The sequence below is a fragment of the Erpetoichthys calabaricus genome, chromosome 5 (assembly GCF_900747795.2).
Source record: "Erpetoichthys calabaricus chromosome 5, fErpCal1.3, whole genome shotgun sequence".
Classification (NCBI taxonomy): Eukaryota; Metazoa; Chordata; class Cladistia; order Polypteriformes; family Polypteridae; genus Erpetoichthys; species Erpetoichthys calabaricus.
Genome location: NC_041398.2, coordinates 228,442,968 through 228,464,105, shown reverse-complemented (window position 1 = coordinate 228,464,105; position 21,138 = coordinate 228,442,968). Strand labels below are relative to the sequence as shown.

Sequence of the window (21,138 nt, the reverse complement as noted above, 5' to 3'; positions counted from 1 at the left end):
CAAAATATTGACCATGGGGGTCCCGTTTGATTTTATTTTACCTGTGCTGCAGTTTGCACACCAGTGACGCCTGCCAGATCAGAGCAACTATTACAATCCTACTCCCTTGTACTGATCTTGACCATATTTTGTATAGTTGCTCTCTAAGACCATACGGACAAGATAGACTACTTCGGAACCCATACTTTTTGAACATTGGGATCCCTTTATTTTTATTATTATTTTTTTTTTTATCCTGTGTGCTGCAGTTTGCATACCATTGTTACCTGCTGGCTCAGAGAAAGTATTACAATCCCCTTACATAGTTGCTCTCTAGTACCATACAGACAAGGTAGGCTACTTTGGAAGGCACAATTTTTGACCCTAGGGGGTTCCCTTTTTTTTTTTTTTCAAATCCTGTGTGCTGCAGTTTGTCAACCAGTGCCACTATCTGGCTTGGAACAAGTGAAACAGAAATATGAAATTACCCAAAAAGTACCCAAAAAGAAAAACATCTCAATTTGTCAAAGCTGTTTCTATCTACTGTTATATAAAAAGAAGTATTGTCCACTTTTGCGCTTGGAAGGAAGCTGGGAGCATATGCTGACCACAGGACCTGAGTGCAGCAGGTTACACCTCAGCGCCACACTGAAACAGTGCCAATCCTGCCACCAATCCCCAAGTTTTTTCTGTAAAATGGAAGACCAGCTTGCAGGCCTGGATGCAATTCAACGTCATAACCAGGATGGAGCAATTGCAGGCTAAGGGCATTGCTCAAGGGCCCAACAGAGCAGAGTCACTTCTGACCTTTATGGGATTTGAAACCGGCAACCTTCTATTCTGATTGCCAGCGCAGATCCTTAGCCTCAGAGCCACCATTCTGCCCACCTTTGATGAGGCTTGATGAAAAATGGAAGTACAGCGCAACACAAAGAAGAATCAAAGGTTGCTTAACTCCTGCTTTGTCAGTTTTTCTTCATAATTCAAGAACTACAAACTGTCCACCTTGAACTAAGAAGATTAGCCAGACATAACAGCCTTCATAGTTACAACCCGCAATTCTGGAATTCAAAAGGAACAAATTCTTATTCTCAAATTCTCAGGGCCATTGATAAGAACAGGGTCAACAATGGGCCCTCCATCTCACCCTCTCCTGAGTCTCGGCAAGGTAAAATTTATTACCATTTTTATAGCACAGATTCTAAATTAATAAGTTGAACACAGAGAATTTCATAAAACACAAGTCCTTCATTTCAATTTTATGAAAAAGCATTGCACATGTACATTGTCAGCATGCCTATGTTGATCGAACACAGGAAGCTCTGCAGTCTACTTTGACTATACAATGTAGGAAGATAAGTAAATAAATATAGGTAAACAACATTCAATGCGGCTTTTATGTAAGTAACATATAAATGTTTTTTATATAAACACATAACATGAAAAATAGTTTCTGTTTTAGCGATGTGTTCAACATTTCTTGCCTCCCATTTCTTGTCATCCAACATTTACACAGATCATTGTAGATTCGGAACACACATGAAATTCCATTTGTTCCAAATAACGATATACTATTTACCCTATGCAACTCCAGGCACCTCACACCCAGATAAACAGACTTGAGCTGGGAGAACTTTTTGTCCGAGTTGAGCTGCAGCAGTGGTGGGATGGGATAGCAGGCTGCATGCTGCTTGTGCTGATCGACACATTTGCAAAACAAAAGGCGCTAATGGAGATTTTTGGCCACATAGATACTGTACTGCTATGCAATATTACATGACTAAACTTGCAAAGCATATCACAACAGTTTGATCCTACAGTGTCATATGCATTAGTGTCACTATCTGTGTTGATGTATGATGGCCAATTCACATTGTCAACAATATCTCTTGACTCAACTAATGGTTCAGATTCAGGTTGTTCTATAACTGGCTTTACAGCTTCCTGTTTACATGCTGTTGTGTGCTTTGGTTGAAAGCTCTGCCTTACTCATGAATATTGATGAGTTCTCATAGAGTGGTAAAATGCATAGACATACTTCTGATTTTTTGCAACATGATGCCGTTTTTTTCCAGTAGATTGCAACAGAATACTGTCCTGAGCTTAATTTGGGTTAATATTATTCAATGGATCAAAACAACCTAACCTGTGAAACACTTGATTAACAATCTTAGCATAGAATTTCGAGCCCAAGAGATATTCAGAGTTAACGCCAAGCAGGTTAAATGTCAAGAAAACATATAATTTGGCCAGTTGTGAACAAATCTTGGAATGGAACTGTATATTGTACATTTGAATTTATTTTCAATTGGTTGGATAATTCATACTAACTTCAGAAGGACCATGCCTCCTTCTAGATTATTCAACATAGTTCTTCCTAAAGGAATCCACAGATAAATTTGACAGTTTAATCTTTACTTTAGATGTGCTGTTTGGCTCCTTTAGAGACAATGCATTAAGTCAAATGCATTTCAGTTCTGAAGAGTGAATTCCAAGATATTTTTGGAGAACATACAGTATTTTTGTAATGTTCTCTACTTCAATCCTGACTTGTTTAGAAAATTTCCTACTGTTTGTGATTGATTTTAATGGAACAACTTCACAGTTGCCCACCATCAGAAATCTGTGCAAACCTGTATATTGCACAGATTATATATTATGAATAATAGTTTACTTGCAAGACGCACCTCCAAGAGAGAATATTATGAAAATGGGGTGCAGTGGGTGCTCATGAACATTAAACTGGCCAAACTTGTTTGTATCCCCAACTTTTCTGCAAACCTGATTGCCCAAAGATGCCTGTATAGAGTTGCAAAGACTTTCTGATTCAAATCTTTGACATTAGCACAGTGAAGTATAGTAGTAATACTAACTGCCAAGCCCAACTTGTATCTCTCTAATTCCTGCTCACTTAGCATTAACTATATTTGATATGAAGCATCAGATATTCAAACTTATCTTTCAACGGTAATACAAGTTTAGATATTTTATTTAGAGGAAGTCAGATGTTTGTCTTATGCTGCATCAACAAATAACAGTGTAGAGATAAAAGTCAAACAGTAAAAGCTGCTGGGTTTGAATTATTGAAATATTTATCAAGTTGGTTTATAGTACATGAAGTGTTACTGCCAGAAATGTAAAAATGTATTTTGCCAAAAATGCCTTTTAACTGAGTCACCATTCTGTAGCAATCTTGTTTTGTCCTTGGAAGAATTCCCTCTGAAAACTATTTCCATATATTGTACTAAATTTCAGTGTATTCACCAATCTTCAATAAATTATAATCCCATTCAGGGTTATACAGAAGGATATAAGTCAGTGCATATACTGACTTATCTTGTGGAAGGCAGTCGGAAACACTGGACAGGGCCGCAGGTTCATCACAGTATACTCTCACTTACAGCTTCCCAATATAGGAGTCATCGATGCACCTAACGTTCATATTTCCTTGAGCGAAAAAAAAAAAAAGAGAAGACGGAATTAAATTCCCTAATATATTTAGGGAGAGCACTCCATTCAGGCAAGACCAAGCTGGGATTCACAGAGGCGCCATGATACATGTCAGGAACCGGTACCATATGTACTAAAGGCCCCTTTTCTCAGCCTCATCCTCACAACATATTGTCAATTTACTAACACAGCATTATCAATATGTATATTACTACACTCCAGCTCAAATGCAAAACATTATCAGTGTGTATCTATTTTACATTTCAAGCCAAGTGCAAGAGATTATCAGCTCAAATGTTCTAACACTGCAAAACAAATGCAACAAATATCCTTTTAACAACATTTAAAACAAATATAGTCAATAGCAAGGCCTGTGTATCTTACTGCACTTTTAATAATAATAATTCATTACATTTATATAGGGCTTATTTCTACAAAGTCCACCTCAGAGCTTTAGCATTTGTGAAGTCAATAATAGCATCTGCAAAACTCACTTTGATAGGCAGGTTCCCATTCGATGGGCAGGATTGCAAAACCATTCAGTCTTTCTTTATACATCAGTTAGATTAAATTATTTAAATAATCCAAAGGGCAAATTTAGACATATACAGCATCAAAAACATAAAAAAAAAACAAAGAGGCAGACTCACAAGACAAATAATACAATGAATCAATCAATAAATACAGTTAAATAACTTAATGTATATTGTTAGAAAAAAAACATTTAAAAAAACAAAGAGACAGACTCATGGGGCAAATAATACAATGCATCAATAGATAGACAGATAAATAAATAAATTAATAATAAATAAATGTATATTGTTACAAATAGAAAAACAAATAAAAAAAACAAAGAGGCAGACTCACAAGACAAATAATACAATGCATCAATAGACAGACGGATAAATAAATAAATAAATAAATCAATAAATTAATAAGTTAATCAATTAAAATTAATTAATTAAAGTTAAATAAATTAATGTATATTGTTAGAAATAGAAAAAAAAGTTAAAAAACAAAGAGACAGACTCAAAGGACAAATAATACAATGCATCAATAGATAGACAGATAAATAAATAAATAAATAAATAAATAAAAGTTTAATAAATTAATGTATATTGTTAGAAATAGAAAACATTTAAAAAAATAAAACCAATTAGTCAGGGATGACGGGTGAAAGCACTGAATTGCCTGATAGCAGTGGCCAGAAAAGACCCCCAGGAGCGCTTCTTAGCACACCATGATGGAATGAGCCTGTACTAAAATTGCTCCAATAAGAGCGCCTCCTGGAGGGGATGATGGGAACTTTTCATAATGGCATCCAGATTTCTCTTTTCCACAACAGCTACTTGTGTGTCCAGGGTTAGCCCTGTGCTAGAGCAGGATTAGTTTACATTTACATTTACACTTACTTATTTGCCTGATGCCTTTTTCCAAGGCAGTTTACAACATTTATGATACAATTGGTTAATTTTCTTTTTGGTTTTCCAGTTGAAGCACAGGCAGGTCAAGTGACTTGCTCATGGTCACACAGTGTCAAGAATACGGCCGTCTTTACAGCATTATAGGCCCCCGGGCAAAGCAGTGCACTGATGCCCCTACCTACACAACCACTCAGCAAGTCACAACATACATAGATTAGCATGGGGCCCCATGGCAACTGCCCAGCATGCTCATGATTTAAGACGGCCCTGGTCAAGAAGGTTGTTCAGGCATTGTGTGTGTCTTTTGAACGCAAGTTGCTTCCCCAGGAGATTACAGTGTAGAACAACACACTGGCTACTGTAGACTATTAAAACATCTCCAGCAGCTTGCTGAATACATTAAAAGTCCTGAGTCTCCTTAAGAAGTACTGTTTGTTGTGGCCTTTCTAGTTCAGCACCACTGTGTTTTCAGACCAGTTATATGAAGCTCCAGCTCTGCACCACTTCCACAATCTCCCTCTGGATGGTGACTGGTCTCAGAGGCTATTTAGCATGACGGAAGTCCACCACCAACTCTTTTGTCTCGTTTACGTTGAGCTGCAGGTTGTTGTGTCTGCACCACAAGACAAAGTCCTCCACAAGCCTTCTATACTCTGACTTATCTCCATTATTAATGCATCCTATGATGGAGAAGTCATCTGAGAATATTTATGGGTAGAAAGTGCCGATATTGTGCTGGACGTCTATTGTGTACAGGGGTAAACAGAAAGGGGGACAGGACAGTTCTCTGAGGTTCTCCAGGATTACAACAACACCATTTCTGACACGCAGTCCCTCATCCTCACAAACTGCTTTCTGTTGGTCAGGTAGTCCATGATCTAGGATATTGTGGGGCATCAAGATGCATAGCCTTGAGCTTTTTCCCCAGTCGATGAGGGAAAATGGTGTTAAAAGCACTGGAAAAATCAAAGAATATTATCCTGACTGTGGTGCAGGCTTTATCCAATTGGGAGTAGGCTCTGTGGAGCATGTAGATGAGAGCATCAGATATCCATAAGTAAGTAATTTCTCATGTACTGTATTTCAGACTGCTAGGACAGCCACTGTGGTTTAAATGAAATCTGGCTGCGTTGCTTATCCTGTGGCAGCCAGTGGGACACTGAAGGCAAGGAGATGATTTGCAGGGTGGCCTGCTCACTTCACACAATTGTTCATTCCAACTTTCTGTATCCCCACACAACTGCTACAGCTGCGTTTGCCGACATTGTTATTGTTGCTGACGTTGCAAAAACAATGGATCCCTGCACAAACCATCCTGGAGCCCCCACAAGCTCAGGGTTTGAGACAAGTGTTCTCGTTCCCCAACCCCACCCGGGTGTCTTGCTACTCCTTAATCTGTTAGGCAACAGCACTAATTCTTGAACCTTTAGATTATTTAAATGAATTAATCAGGTTCTTCTTGGAAATAAATGATTTCTGGGTTATACAAGTGTGATAGTGCTGGCATCTCTTAAGCCAAAATGAAAAGAACAGTCAGAATGCCCAAGAGTGTCCCCTTCTCACTATTCAACAGCTCCCACTGATGGCCCCCACTGAACCTGACAGGGTGGGCCCATGGGACCACAACTTCCATGCTGCCCTGTGGGTGTCCATACTGATGCTTTCCAGATGGGATGCTGCCACCCAGTGTACAGGGGGATGCTCTGCCCACACCAGGCAGTCACACACTGTGCTGTCCTTCCCAGTTCCCAAGTCCATAGTAATAGCTGTAATTTCCAAGTAGCCACTGTGATGTCCTTTCATGTCTGGGTCTTGGAAAGGAAAGGAGATATTGTCACTCTTTCCCTGACCTTCCATTATCAAGGCCAGCTGGCCAGGTAAGGGAGTTGGGTCCACACTGTCTGGGACCCCAGTTCGTCCCTCATATTAGCTAACGTCTGCACTCTATTGTTCTCACCAAAATAACTTTTTTAAAGTAAAGAACTGGCATTAAACTCCATAATGGCAGAGTGGTGGCTCTGAGGCTAGGGATCTGCACTGGCAATCGGAAGGTTGCCGGTTCGAATCCCATAAATGCCAATAGGGACTCTGCTCTTTTGGGCCCTTGAGCAAGGCCCTTAACCTGCAATTGCTGAGCGCTTTGAGTAGTGAGAAAAGCACTATATAAATGCAAAGAGTTATTATTATTATTATTATAATTCAAAAAAGTAAACCTTGAATTTGATTTGGTTTTATCAGTCTTCCCTTATTGCTAGAGCTGCAGTTCAGAAAAAAACTATTAAGCTCCCCTATTGAGACTAAACTTGAACACAGTATTCCTGGTGTGGCAGAATAAAACCTGTACAAAAACGTAGGATATTTTGTTTTAACCCAGTTCTCATTTCAATAATGTAATTCTTTCTTTTTTTCATTCAGACACTAAAATGTGTAATTGTGCTTGTGCGATGCAACGCAATACGGAGAAACTGTTTACAAAGTGTTACCATTCCTGCTGTAGCTTTATATCTGATCCAAAGATTCAATCAGGAGATGCAAAGTCTTATCAAATAAAAAGCCTTCCACGCCTTCCCTTAAACTGTCTCCATAAAATAGCCCTGCCTTATTAAAACGTCGCCTCTTTCTGTTCCGTTAACCTCACATTTTAATTTTAAGAGCACAGACGTTACAGCACAGTGAACTTTAAAACCAAACTGCTTAGTGAATCCTGAGGGAATATGAAGCTGGCACTGGCACTTGGCATTGCAGCCGTCCTTGGAATCATACAGTACAATGGCGGTAGGTTTGGCTCCCTTCATTCTGTTGGTCATCTTCTCCTGTGGCATTAAATATTTGGCAACAATTTAAACTTTGGTTATAATAACCTTTTTTTTCTTACAGTTCTAAAAAAAATTTCCAACTACTATAAAAACACCTTTTTTCTACTGTTAATCTTGTGATGGTCAATTTTGTAGCGTTGTCCTGTAACACTTGCTCCCAAGTACCGTAGTCCCCCAGACTGATGTTTACTTTATTATGTCAACCTCTTTTGTAAGATAAAAGTGTCTGCTAAGCAAAAAAATGTAAATAAAATTGTTTCATTATCTCTGCAGGTGAATGTTCCAAAATTGTTGGTGGAGTTGAGGTGAAACCACACTCGAGACCTTTCATGGCCTTTTTTTCCGATGGATGTGGCGGGGCTTTGATTAAAGAGGATTGGGTGCTCACAGCTGCCCACTGTTTCGAGTAAGCAAAAAAAAGTATTAAGCATGATTTATAGATTTTTATGAAATTTGTATTTTACATTTTAATGTTGTTTTGTATTGAAATGAGTAGTCCATCCATCCACTCAATGAAAGTTTAAGGGTGTGAAGGACCAGGTAACTTCTCAAAGTGCTTTAGTGAGTAGGGAGCCACTTCAGCTGCCACAGATGTGTAGCAACCACCTGGATGAGGTGACAGCAGCCATTTTTGCGCCAGTACACTCACCACGAATGAGCTATTAGGTCGTGAAATGGTGAGAGAGACAACAAAATAGAGACTGGGGATGATTAGGGGGCCAGAATGACTAGGCCATGGAGGGCAAAATAGAGATAGATAGATAGATAGATAGATAGATAGATAGATAGATAGATAGATAGATAGATAGATAGATAGATAGATAGATAGATAGATAGATAGATAGATAGATAGATAGATAGATAGATAGATAGCACTTTATTTGTCCCCAGGGGGAAATTTGTCTTTTATAAGGTCATTACTGTCACATGTAGTGTGAAGTACGGTGAAATTCCTATTTGTAATAATCAACATGCAATACACTAACACTTTCTGGCACCATGATTAGTAAGTTTAACTACCTTATAATAAAAATTTTATCTTCTATACATGTATCCGTCTAGACATACAGACATAAAATGAGAATGATGTGCTCCTGATTACAAAAACTCTTCCCATTTCAGCATTTTAAGGAATGACTTAATAATTAACCATCAATACTGCAAAATAGAATGTCAAATGAATTTGTCCAGTTAGCCTTGGCATCTACTACCTACATTCTTCAGTGTATTTTACCCCATGTAACAGATTTTTTGCTTATTTCTGCCACCCTGAATTTTATACACACATATCCACTAATGGGCTAATAGTTACAGTATAGTAAGTGAAGATTAGCACTGTTGCCTTACAAGTCCAGCATTTTGAATTTGAATTTTCATCCTGAAAGATTTTACTTTTTGATTTTTAATACATTTGCAAAACTTTGTGAAAACATGTTTTCACTTTATCATTATGGGTTCTTGAGTGGAGGCTGATGGTGTAAAAATGATAAATTCCTCCATTTAAAATGAAATCTACAACTTTAGTAAAGGATGCAGAAAGTGAAGGGGCCTTAATACTTTGTGAATCCACTGTAAGTTGTAGCCCTACATGTAATAAGATTTATATACACAAATATTTCTTTACAATATCCTTCTGTTGATTTATTTTTCTTATTTCTTAACATAGTTTTTAAATATTATTTGCCTTCTTTTTCCATTTATGCGTACATGTACTCTTGCTCTATTTCTAATATTTCCTCACAACAGTTTTGTTTAAAATTGTAAATGTTTTTTTTCTGATTGCAATTTTTCAAGTATAATTCAGCATCAGTAAAATTTTTTTAACATCAGACATTTGAATGAAAATGCATATAGTCTTGTAAAATGCTAATATACTGTAATATTGCATCATTTAATCTTTTGAATTGTAACTGTTGTGCAGGTGTGATGAACATGTGGTGCTTGGTGGTCATTTTGTTGCTGGACGTGAAAAACAGCAGCAGAGGCTTCTGATCTCTAACATAGTCATGTACCCCGGATACAGCTATAAAACTAATGACAATGACATCATGCTCATTCAGGTAATTTCGTTCCGAAACAAGACACTGCTCCCTATTATCTCATAAAAACTTCTTTAAAATTAATCTAGCAGAACTGATAATGTGTCTTAATTATTTTTCAAAGTGTATTATTTCCTTTTTCTTTTCTCTCTTTCATATGGGTTTGCTATATTGGACTAGCATTCACAACTCTCATCGCCTGACACACCTTTCTCACTTAGAGCCCCCTTCACACATTCCATCCATTTATTCTTTGGTCATCTTCTTCTTCTATATTTCCCAACCCCTCCACGTATGATTCTTCTCCCCACATTGTTAATCTCTCTTCTCGTTATTTGACTGTATCACTTTAACCTTCTTTCCAGTATTTTATTTGAGATTTCCACAACCTTATCTATACCTCTGATTCTCTCATTCCTGATGTCATCAAGCTTCGTGTGAATTCTGAAGACGATGTTCTTCATGGACCTCTCTGTATTTGCCTGCATTCTTCCTTCTCTCAGTTCTTACCAGTCTCCCTATTACTACTGCTGAGAAGCAACCCCATAGTTTGATGCTGCCACCACCATATTTCACCACGAGAAGGTATTTAGCAGGTGGTGAGCAGTGTCCAGTCTTTGCCAGACATAGTGCTTGGAGTTCTGCCCAAAGATTTCAGTTTTCCTCTTCTCCTCTGTCCCAACACCTCGATTTGCATGATTCTTCTCTCCCACATTGTTTAACCCTCTTTTTGTTACATGACTATATCACTTTAACCATCTTTCCAGTATTTTCTTTGAGATTTCCCAAACTGTATTTTTACCTCTAATTCTTATTTCTGTATCATTCAGTTTCCTTTTAAGCATCCTTTCAACTGCCCAGGTTTTTGATCCATGCAACAATGTGGTCTGGCCACATTTTTATAGAGTTTCCTTTACTGTACATAGCATTTGTAATATATTTTAATACATTTTATGACCTGATTACATTCTATGGTTTATTTCTAAATCTACCTCTCTGTCCTCTGTTATTGTTCATCTGAGACAATTGAACTTTTCCATCCTTTTAAGTATTTGTACCTGGAGGTTAATTTCTCCATCTTGTTCTTGTCTCTTAAATCTTAGACTATCTGTATTATTTCCATTCACTTGCAATTCCATTCATTTTCTAAATCTATTTTTTCCATTAAAGAACTATGAAGATATATGTACCTAGCTAAAGATGCCAGGCAAGAAACAACAGAAAATAACAGGAGCACATTCACTTAGCAGTTAACCGAGCAGTATGACTTTGATGGATTCTGTGTTGAAAACATAACAAAACACTAGGAGAACATGCAGATGTCACCAAGAAGGCCAGGACGTAGTAGCAAGGATACACAACCTACCAGCTATCCATGGACTGAACCTTTTAATCAAAGTTTAAGATCATGTATGCCAGCTTTGGCTGTTGGGTACGATCACAGCCAACCCATCGCAAAATATATTGTGGTAACTGTGGATGAGTGGTAGGAACACAATATGCCCGTATGAAGTGTTGAGGTGCCAGCCAGGCCACCCTTTTTAATTTGTGGCAAACAGATAGACATAAAGAACCCCAGTCATGTTTCTTGACACACTTCTGCTGAATGATTCATTGTCTGAAACTACTCAGTGTTGGTGTGTCAGAGAGAGGATGTGCAGCATTGTTCATAATGGCACTCAGTTTTGTTTTAATATTCTCCTTTGCTATGACCTCCAGGGGGTCCAGAGTGCTTCCCATAACTGACCTTGCCCTTTTAATATTTGTATTGATTCCGTGGGTCTCTCTTGAAGTGATGTCATCAGCCTAGTACACTACTAAGTAGAAAATTGCACTGGCCATCACAGAATTGTAGAAGATTTGAAGGATGTCATTTCCTACATTAAAGGAATGCAGACTCCTAAAGAAAAAGAGCCTGCTCTGCCCTTTCTTACTATATATATATACTGTGTTGCTAGACCAGTCCAACTTGTCCTTGATGTGGACCCCCAAGTACTTGTAGGAGTGGACCATCTCTACATCCACTCTCTAAGTAGTGACCAGACATACAGGCTCTTTGATATGCCAAAAATCAATAACCTGTTTCTTGTTTTTGCTGATGTTAAGGTGCAGACAATTCTCTTTGCATCAAGAAACAAATTTCTCCACCTGACACCTCTCCTCTGTTTCATTTCCCTTTTCAATACACCTCATAAGTGCAGAATCAACTGAGAATTTCTGCAATAAACAAAAAAGGTGCTCAAGGGTGTGAAACAGAAGATAAATCACCTTTCCTGACTTTAGCAAGAATAGCTCTTAATGACCATGAAGGAATCTCGGAGCTCCGCCCTCAAGTGATGTCGCTGATAATTGATGGCGTCAAGTTTTTATACAGGCCTGGCTTGAAGGCAGGGTTAATTGACCTCAAAGGGCATCTTCCCGCTGCTAAGAAAGAGAAAAAATACGTGACTATTAGTGGTAGCGCCCACTCTTGCCCAGGAGGGGTATTGCATACCTTGGATGAGCTTTTAAAGTGTCCCTCTGATGGACATATGTGACATTACCCACTAAAATTTTTAAGAAGATAGTAGGTAGGACAGAAGGTATGAAAAACTCTTTAACTGTTTTATCTTAGATAAAGAAGAAGAACAGAATTAACTTTTTGCACTCCTACTGGTATTGGCTAAAAGGTACACCCTATCTACCACCTGATGTCAAGGCTTTGGAACATGCTGTATCCACTCCAGTAACTGGGGCCACGCTCATTTGAACGTCTTCCACTGCCGGACTGCTTGGACAGTTTTTGTGTCAAACGCTTCTCTAATGTTCCACGACGTACTATCCACTAAGTGTTGCCAGATTTGACAGGTGTTTTAAAGCAAAATTAAATTTAAAATCCCGTCCAGTCATACATAATCCAGGCAACAGTGGTTAGTCATTTTGAATCAAGCAAAGTGCCACCAACCTGCACCACTTCCTCCTACAAACCTCCATGAATGAAAGTAAATTGATATCTCATTTCTGCATTTCACTGCTTCAACTTGCAGTGGCTTGGCTCATTCTCTAGTGGTTATAATACATACAAAAATCATGTAGCCATAAATTATTTTAAGTTTGTAAGAACCTTTTTTAACTGTACATAAAATTAGAAATCAATATTTACAGTACTTATAATTTTAATACTTAAGTATACTTAACATCAGATACTTTAAAACTTCTACTTGAGTAGCATGCTCATGGGAAAATTTGACTTTACCAGAAAGGTATCTATTCTTTTACTTAAGTATGGCTGTTGGAAACTTTATAAAACACTTTAAATCTTGCTTTCAACTGCAGTTCCCAGATCCTTCTGATATCTGACTATGTTATATCTTTGGTATTTGCTTTGCTTTTATTGTATTGCTCAGTTTATATATTTGATGCTCAGGTGTAACCGTGTGCTAATGTACAATATATTGTTCAATTATTTTACATATTCTGAAAAAATCAATTACTATTTTTAGAAAAAGTTGCAATATAATGTCTTAGTACTTTCTTCGAAGGGAGTAAAAATAGTAACTGTGTAAGCAGTGATATTGCTATATCTCACATCTTTATCTACTGTGATATATGGCCAGCAATACCCCCAACCCACCAGATGGAGCTCTCCCTGCAACATGGAGGTGCCCCGAATTCCAGCAGGGCATCTTGGGCCTTGGAGTTTTAATTCACAGCCCTACTGGATACCATGGGGGCCACCAGGTGACACTGCAGGGAAGAACAGGGAGTGATACTTTCCGTATAGCCCGGAAGTACTTCCTAGTCACGGGAACGGAAGAAATGATGTACTTCCGGGCTGAAGAAAAGAAGAGTTTTGATCTGACCCGGAAGTGCTAGGAAGGCACGTGGACTGAGGGACAGAAAAACGTCTGGGCCAAGAAGTTTAAAAGGACTGTGGGAGATCCCAGCAGTGAGCTGAGTTGGGAGGAAGGGTGACTGAGCTGCTGGGAGTAGAGGATTGTGATTATTGTATTGATTTATTGAGTATTGTCGTGGTGGAGGTGCTCTGTGCACATTATAGAAATATGAAATTAATTTCTTGGACTTTTATCTGGTGTCTGACATGTTGTCTGAAGGTTCAAGGGGACGACAGCGCCCCCTATCTGTCACACTACATAGATAAAACTCCAAACGTTTATTAGTTTTCCGTCTTCGTTTATGATTAATGTCATGAACTGTTAATAATATGCATATTTCCCTAAACTTTTGGCCTTTGTCAAGGTTTCTTACAGTTTTATATCTGTTTATATTATCACAAATGTACTATATGTAAGATCATCACCACAAAATATACTGTCAGCATACATTCTGAACAGTAAAAAATAAGAATTGTAATGCAGTACTACTTACAATTATTGTGCAGTGCATTTTTGAAAAGTTTTGCATCATTTCTTTTCTTTATATGTTACAGCTAAATAGAAAAGCCACACTGAATAAATATGTTAGTCTCCTTGAGCTGCCTGCTTCTGGTGAGGATGTGAAAAATGGGGAGATATGCACAGTAACTGGATGGGGCGACACCCAGTCTTCCGAAAACATGTTGACAGTTCTCAGGGAGGTTAATGTCACGGGTGTAAGCAGAGAAACTTGCAACACCCCTGACTACTACAATGGAAGAATAACTGAAAACATGTTTTGTGCTGGGGAAAAGCTTGGAGGAAAAGATTCTTGTCAGGTAAGCATATTTGTAAGTTTCCCATCAAATGTGTCTATTTTAAACACAACTTTTTTACATAATTATTAATGTGTAAGGAGAGAGGAAATAGTAATCAATTGAGGAATTAACAATGAACTACAAAACAAAAACTGAAATTGCAGGCCCCTGTATTAAAGGGATCATTGTAGAAAATAATCCAATGGGCACCACTAAGCCCTCTCTCACCTTCACTAACCAGCATAACCCACCAAGCCTACTCAATCCGGTGGCGCAGTGGTAGCGCTGCTGCCTCGCAGTTAGGAGACCCGGGTTCGCTTCCCGGGTCCACCCTGCGTGGAGTTTGCATGTTCTCCCCGTGTCTGCGTGGGTTTCCTCCGGGCGCTCCGGTTTCCTCCCACAGTCCAAAGACATGCCGGTTAGGTGGATTGGTGATTCTAAATTGGCCCTAGTGTGTGCTTGGTGTGTGGGTGTGTTTGTGTGTGTCCTGCGGTGGGTTGGCACCCTGCCCGGGATTGGTTCCCTGCCTTGTGCCCTGTGTTGGCTGGGATTGGCTCCAGCAGACCCCCGTGACCCTGTGTTTGGATTCAGTGGGTTGGAAAATGGATGGATGGATGGATGGATGACCAATTTCAGTAATAGTCTCATTAGCCATTGATAGTGGACTGGAGAAGATGAATATACCAACAGTCATTGCTCTGTATTAGAATATTGAGTGTCTAAGTTAAAAGTTAAAAACCAATCTCCTTGAGAGGGGCTGGACTCTGTACCACTCTGGAGTTGCCCCCGGTGAGAGGTGCCGAGCGGGTGTGGGTATACTTATTGCCCCCCGACTTGGAGCCTGTACATTGGGGTTTACCCCGGTAGACGAGAGGGTAGCCTCCCTCCGCCTTCGGGTGGGGGGACGGGTCCTAACTGTTGTTTGTGCGTATGCACCGAACAGCAGTTCAGAGTACCCACCCTTTTTGGAGTCCCTAGAGGGTGTGCTAGAGGGCATACCTTCTGGGGACTCCCTCGTACTGCTGGGGGACTTCAATGTTCACGTGGGCAATGACAGTGAGACCTGGAAGGGCGTGATTGGGAGGAATGGCCCCCCCCAATCTGAACCCGAGTGGTGTTCTGTTATTGGACTTCTGTGCTCGTCACGGATTGTCCATAACAAACACCATGTTCAAGCATAGGGGTGTTCATATGTGCACTTGGCACCAGGACACTCTAGGCCTCAGTTCGATGATCGACTTTGTGGTCGTGTCGTCGGACTTGCGGCCACATGTCTTGGACACTCGGGTGAAGAGAGGGGCGGAGCTGTCAACTGATCACCTGGTGGTGAGTTGGCTTCGATGGTGGGGGAGGATGCCGGTCAGGCGTGGTAGGCCCAAACGTGTTGTGAGGGTCTGCTGGGAACGTCTGGCAGAGCCCCCTGTCAGAAGTAGCTTCAACTCCCACCTCCGGCAGAACTTCGACCACATCCCGAGGGAGGTGGGGGACATTGAGTCCGAATGGGCCATGTTCCGTGCCTCTATTGTTGAGGCGGCTGACCGGAGCTGTGGCCGTAAGGTGGTCGGTGCCTGTCGTGGCGGCAATCCCCGAACCCGTTGGTGGACACCGGCGGTGAGGGATGCCGTCAAGCTGAAGAAGGAGTCCTACCGGTCCCTTTTGTCCTGTGGGACTCTGGAGGCAGCTGATAGGTACCGGCAGGCCAAGCGGAATGCAGCTTCGGTGGTTGCTGAGGCAAAAACTCAGGCATGGGAGGAGTTTGGGGAGGCCATGGAGAACGACTTTCGGACGGCTTCGAGGAGATTCTGGTCCACCGTCCGGCGTCTCAGGAGGGGGAAGCAGTGCAGTGTCAACACTGTATATGGTGGTGATGGTGCGCTGCTGACCTCGACTTGGGACGTTGTGAGTCGGTGGGGGGAGTACTTCGAAGACCTCCTCAATCCCAATAACATGCCTTCCAATGAGGAAGCAGAGCCTGGGGACTCAGAGGTGGGCTTCCCCATCTCTGGGACTGAGGTCACCGAGGTGATCAAAAAACTCCTTGGTGGCAGGGCCCCGGGGGTGGATGAGATACGCCCGGAGTTCCTCAAGGCTCTGGATGTTGTAGGGCTGTCTTGGTTGACACGTCTCTACAACATCGCATGGACATCAGGGACAGTGCCTCTGGATTGGCAGACCGGGGTGGTGGTCCCCCTCTTTAAGAAGGGGGACCGGAGGGTGTGTTCCAACTACAGAGGGATCACACTCCTCAGCCTCCCTGGAAAAGTCTATTCCGGGGTTCTGGAGAGGAGGGTCCGTCGGATAGTCGAACCTCGGATTCAGGAGGAACAGTGTGGTTTTCGTCCTGGTCGCGGAACAGTGGACCAGCTCTACACCCTTAGCAGAGTCCTGGAGGGTGCATGGGAGTTCGCCCAACCAGTCTACATGTGTTTTGTGGACTTGGAAAAGGCGTTCGACCGTGTTCCTCGGGGGATTCTGTGGGGGGTGCTCCGGGAGTATGGAGTACCGGACCCCCTGATAAGGGCTGTTCGGTCCCTGTACAACCGGTGTCAGAGCTTGGTCCGCATTGCCGGCAGTAAGTCGAACCCGTTTCCAGTGAGAGTTGGACTCCGCCAGGGCTGCCCTTTGTCACCGATTCTGTTCATAACTTTTATGGATAGAATTTCTAGGCGCAGCCAGGGCGTTGAGGGGGTCCGGTTTGGTGGGCTCAGGATTGGGTCACTGCTTTTTGCAGATGATGTTGTCCTGTTTGCTTCATCAGGCCGTGATCTTCAGCTCTCTCTGGATCGGTTCGCAGCTGAGTGTGAAGCGGCTGGGATGGGAATCAGCACCTCCAAATCCGAGACCATGGTCCTCAGCCGGAGAAGGGTGGAGTGCCCTCTCAGGGTTGGGAGCGAGATCCTGCCTCAAGTGGAGGAGTTCAAGTATCTCAGGGTCTTGTTCACGAGTGAGGGAAGAATGGAGCGTGAGATCGACAGGCGGATCGGTGCAGCGTCCGCAGTGATGCGGGCTCTGCATCGGTCTGTCGTGGTGAAAATAGAGCTGAGCCATAAGGCAAAGCTCTCAATTTACCGGTCAATCTATGTTCCTACCCTCACCTATGGTCATGAGCTATGGGTAGTGACCGAAAGAACGAGATCGCGAATACAAGCGGCTGAAATGAGTTTCCTCCGCAGGGTGTCTGGGCTCTCCCTTAAAGATAGGGTGAGAAGCTCAGTCATCCGGGAGGGGCTCAGAGTAGAGCCGCTGCTCCAGCACATCGAGAGGAGTCAGATGAGGTGGCTCGGGCATCTGATCAGGATGCCTCCTGGACGCCTCCCTGGGGAGGTGTTCCGGGCACGTCCAACCGGGAGGAGGCCCCGGGGAAGACCCAGGACACGCTGGAGGGACTATGTCTCCCGGCTGGCCTGGGAACGCCTCGGGATTCACCCGGAAGAGCTAGAAGAAGTGGCCGGGGAGAGGGAAGTCTGGGCATCTCTGCTCAAGCTGCTGCCCCCGCGACCCGACCTCGGATAAGCGGAAGAGAATGGATGGATGGATGGATGAAGTTAAAAGTCAAACAAAGCCTTTTCTGTTCCTTTAACAATGCTTAATCCACTCTACACTATTTCTTATAGTAGCAGTAGTAGTAATAGCAGTCGTGGTATTGTCATGTGTGCAGTGAAATTCTTACTTGGATGTCTGACCAACACATCACCGTTCTCTGGTGTTATGATAAACTAAAATCTATCAAAACACAAATCTTCATTTTATTGCATGTGTTGAATGTAGAGAAAAGCCAAGCAAAATGATACCTTTTATTGGCTAACTAAAAAGATTGCAATATGCAAGCTTTCGAGAAGAGGGGGCCTGAGTTGCCTCGAAAGCTTGCATATTGTAATCTTTTTAGTTAGCCAATAAAAGGTGTCATTTTGCTTGGCTTTTCTCTACATTCATAATGGCTAACACGGTACAACACCCTAGTATTGCATGTGTTGACAAAGCAATATACCATTTTGCATATTGTAGTTTTAGTTTGGTGGCTTCTCGTTAGTAGAGCAGAAGCTCCTTTTGCTAAGTATGAAAGTGTTTGTAATTACATGTGAAGTAAGTAAGTATAATTTAATTGTTTCTTGAACAAGCTATTTAAGTGAGTAAGTTGGTATATTTGAATGTATTATGTTTCAGAACAGTTTCTAAAGTACAGAGGATTTAAAGCAGGGGTTCCCAACCTGGGGTGTGAGATGGCATTTCAATGGGTACGACAAAGAGTGAGGCTATGCTGTAATTCTGTAGGGTGGGGTATGAATTTTGCTTTAATTTGTTAAATGTGACTGGACTATATGGAATGTTATCTGTTTGTTTAATTAAAAATCAACAAAAATATTTTTAAAAAATGGTTTAAGGTTTTCTGGCAGACAACTTAGCAGTTAAATGTCTGATTCGATTTCAATGTGCATTCTGGTTTTGTCTAAGAGGTAGGCTTGAATAACTGGTGTCTGATTAAACGTCATCTTGTGCAGAGTTAACCTTGAGGACTGCCACATTTCCAGTTTGGCACTACATAGAAAGTACCCATTTTTTATATATTTTTAAAAATATTTTAGTCTTAATGGTGGTAAATGTTTTATTTCACTTAAGTCTATTCACTATGCATAGTGTAAAAGTTAACATTAAAGTACAAGGCTGCAAGTTTCAGCTCAATGTGTCATCCAATAATTTATTTGGTAAAATGCATGTAAACAGTTTTAATTCATTGTGGTTTTTGTTAAGTATTGTGTAGTGAGTGGTTGTGTTGCCACAAGGATCCAGAGTCATGGGTGTTAGTCATTGTCTGTGTGAAGTTTGCTTGTTCTTAATGTATCTGCTTGGGTTTTCCATGTGATAGTTAGGCTGATCGTTGATTGCAGCTTGACCGTTTGTGTGTGGGAGTAAGTGAGCTCTGCCATAGACTGAAGCCCACTTCAAGGCTGTTTCCTTCCTTGCACCCACTGCTGCAGGTCATCACATTCATGAATTGCGTTAAGCAGGCCTAAAATATATTAGGTTTATGATTTTGTAAGTTGTTTTGTGTAAAAGTGTTGTTTGGACATGTAACAATAATGATAATATCTGTATTTAAACACTTTTAGGGGGATTCTGGAGGCCCAATCAGGTGTAGCGGAATCTACAGAGGGATTGTGTCATTTGGTGACGGTTGTGCCCTCCCGGAGAAACCTGGTGTCTACACTCTTCTAACTGATGAACACCTGGATTGGATTAAAAAAACAATATCTGCTTGAACAATAATTCTTTTTATGAATTCAGAATCATGTTATGCTTTTCTTTCTTTTGTGTGCTAAATTTCATAGTTTAAATGCAGTGAACATATCTTATAAGACCAGAAAACAACTTCAAAAACACTCACCCTGTAAGGTCATCCATTTAAAGATCATAACTAATAATATGTTCACATTTGCTTGTGATTTATTTGTCTAAGTCTGTCAACTGCAATACATAAATAGCATTAATCTTTTTTGCAATGATTTGATTTTTTTCCACATTTATACCACACACACACCTTTATTGCAGTATGGCTGGCAATTTTCATCACTACATTGGGCATAAGGCAAGAACTGTTCAAGCAGATTAGGCAGCACGGGCACCCTCAGCCCCAAAGAAGACACTTGGAGTCTCAGGACAGGCAACAGAATCAAAATGTATTGAATGATGTACATACAGATTCAATTCAGATTGACTGAGTGAGCAGCTATAGCCATCTACAGTTCTGATCATACAAGCCATTATTCATCCTATTCTAACTCCTGTCATTTCACTGCTCTAATCTTGCTTCTAATCAATTCTAACAATATTTCTTAACTGAGGGGGTGTCAAAACCCCCCTCTGTCCATCATTTCTGTTTGACAAGGCCTATCCTTACTCCTTACTAGCTGGGTGCTTGCTACTATAATTTACAGCCAAAGAGTTCACATTCCCTTTCTATGCAAGGGGCCGATCTTTCTCCAGCTCTCCTGCATGTCCAACCTTTGGCTTAATGAACTATTGCTGGTTTCTACCTCATACAGAATAATAAAGAAATATGTAGGCATAAGCCTTTTTACTTAGTAAACTATAGTGTCTACTTTTCTCATGTGCTTATAATACCTTTTTCTATAGAACAAGGTAAGATGGTTACTTTAAGACACTCACACAGGGACAAAAGTAGAAAAGCCCACAGGCAAAGTTCACACAGTCAGCGACTGACCTCAGAATTTGTACTTGTAATAATGAAGGTTGGGAGTGGAAGATACCAGACAATTGATTCTTGAGGTCATATTGTGTTTATAGTAAATGACTGATTGACACCCTTTAGTACTCTATTACTCTAGACTCTATATTGCCCCTTGGAAGCTTGGTACACTTTCTTCTCCAATTTTCCTTTCTCCATTTGCCCTTTTGGGGTATAGATTGACAAAGCAAGACAAGAGAAGAGAAGGAAAGACAAGACAAGATAGGATAAACCTTTATTTATCAACAGGAAATGTGGCTATTTACTGAAGCTCATAGATAGATAGATAGAAGGGGGTCAATACAATACCATACAATACACAGAATAGAACAAATCCTCAATACAGTATAAAAATAAAAATTATTAAAGTACGGAGCAGAATTTAACAGTAGATGATATCACATAATAAGATTTGGATATATTTAGAGTCCTGGAGACCTCATCCATGAAGCGGCCTCCCCCATTTGGCCATTCCACGGCTGAAACAGTGCTGGGCCAGCCAATCCGATGAAAG

At 40.9% G+C, this 21,138-nt stretch overlaps 1 protein-coding gene across 2 annotated transcripts in view; it reads left to right on the top strand.

The window, feature by feature from the left end:
• LOC114652888 (granzyme A-like) overlaps positions 1-19,878 on the top strand; it is a 35,953-nt gene extending 16,075 nt beyond the window's left edge. Inside the window, exons 1-5 of one of the 2 annotated variants that reach the window (XM_051928187.1) lie at positions 7,445-7,628; positions 7,943-8,075; positions 9,591-9,729; positions 14,138-14,401; positions 19,489-19,878. In XM_051928187.1, coding sequence (XP_051784147.1) covers positions 7,568-7,628; positions 7,943-8,075; positions 9,591-9,729; positions 14,138-14,401; positions 19,489-19,638 — 747 coding nt within the window. In that variant the 5' untranslated portion in view covers positions 7,445-7,567 and the 3' untranslated portion in view covers positions 19,639-19,878. Of the gene's footprint in view, positions 1-7,444; positions 7,629-7,942; positions 8,076-9,590; positions 9,730-14,137; positions 14,402-19,488 lie in introns of those variants that run through there. The other variant, XM_051928188.1, reaches the window with a different exon arrangement.
• Positions 19,879-21,138: the final 1,260 nt, after the last annotated feature.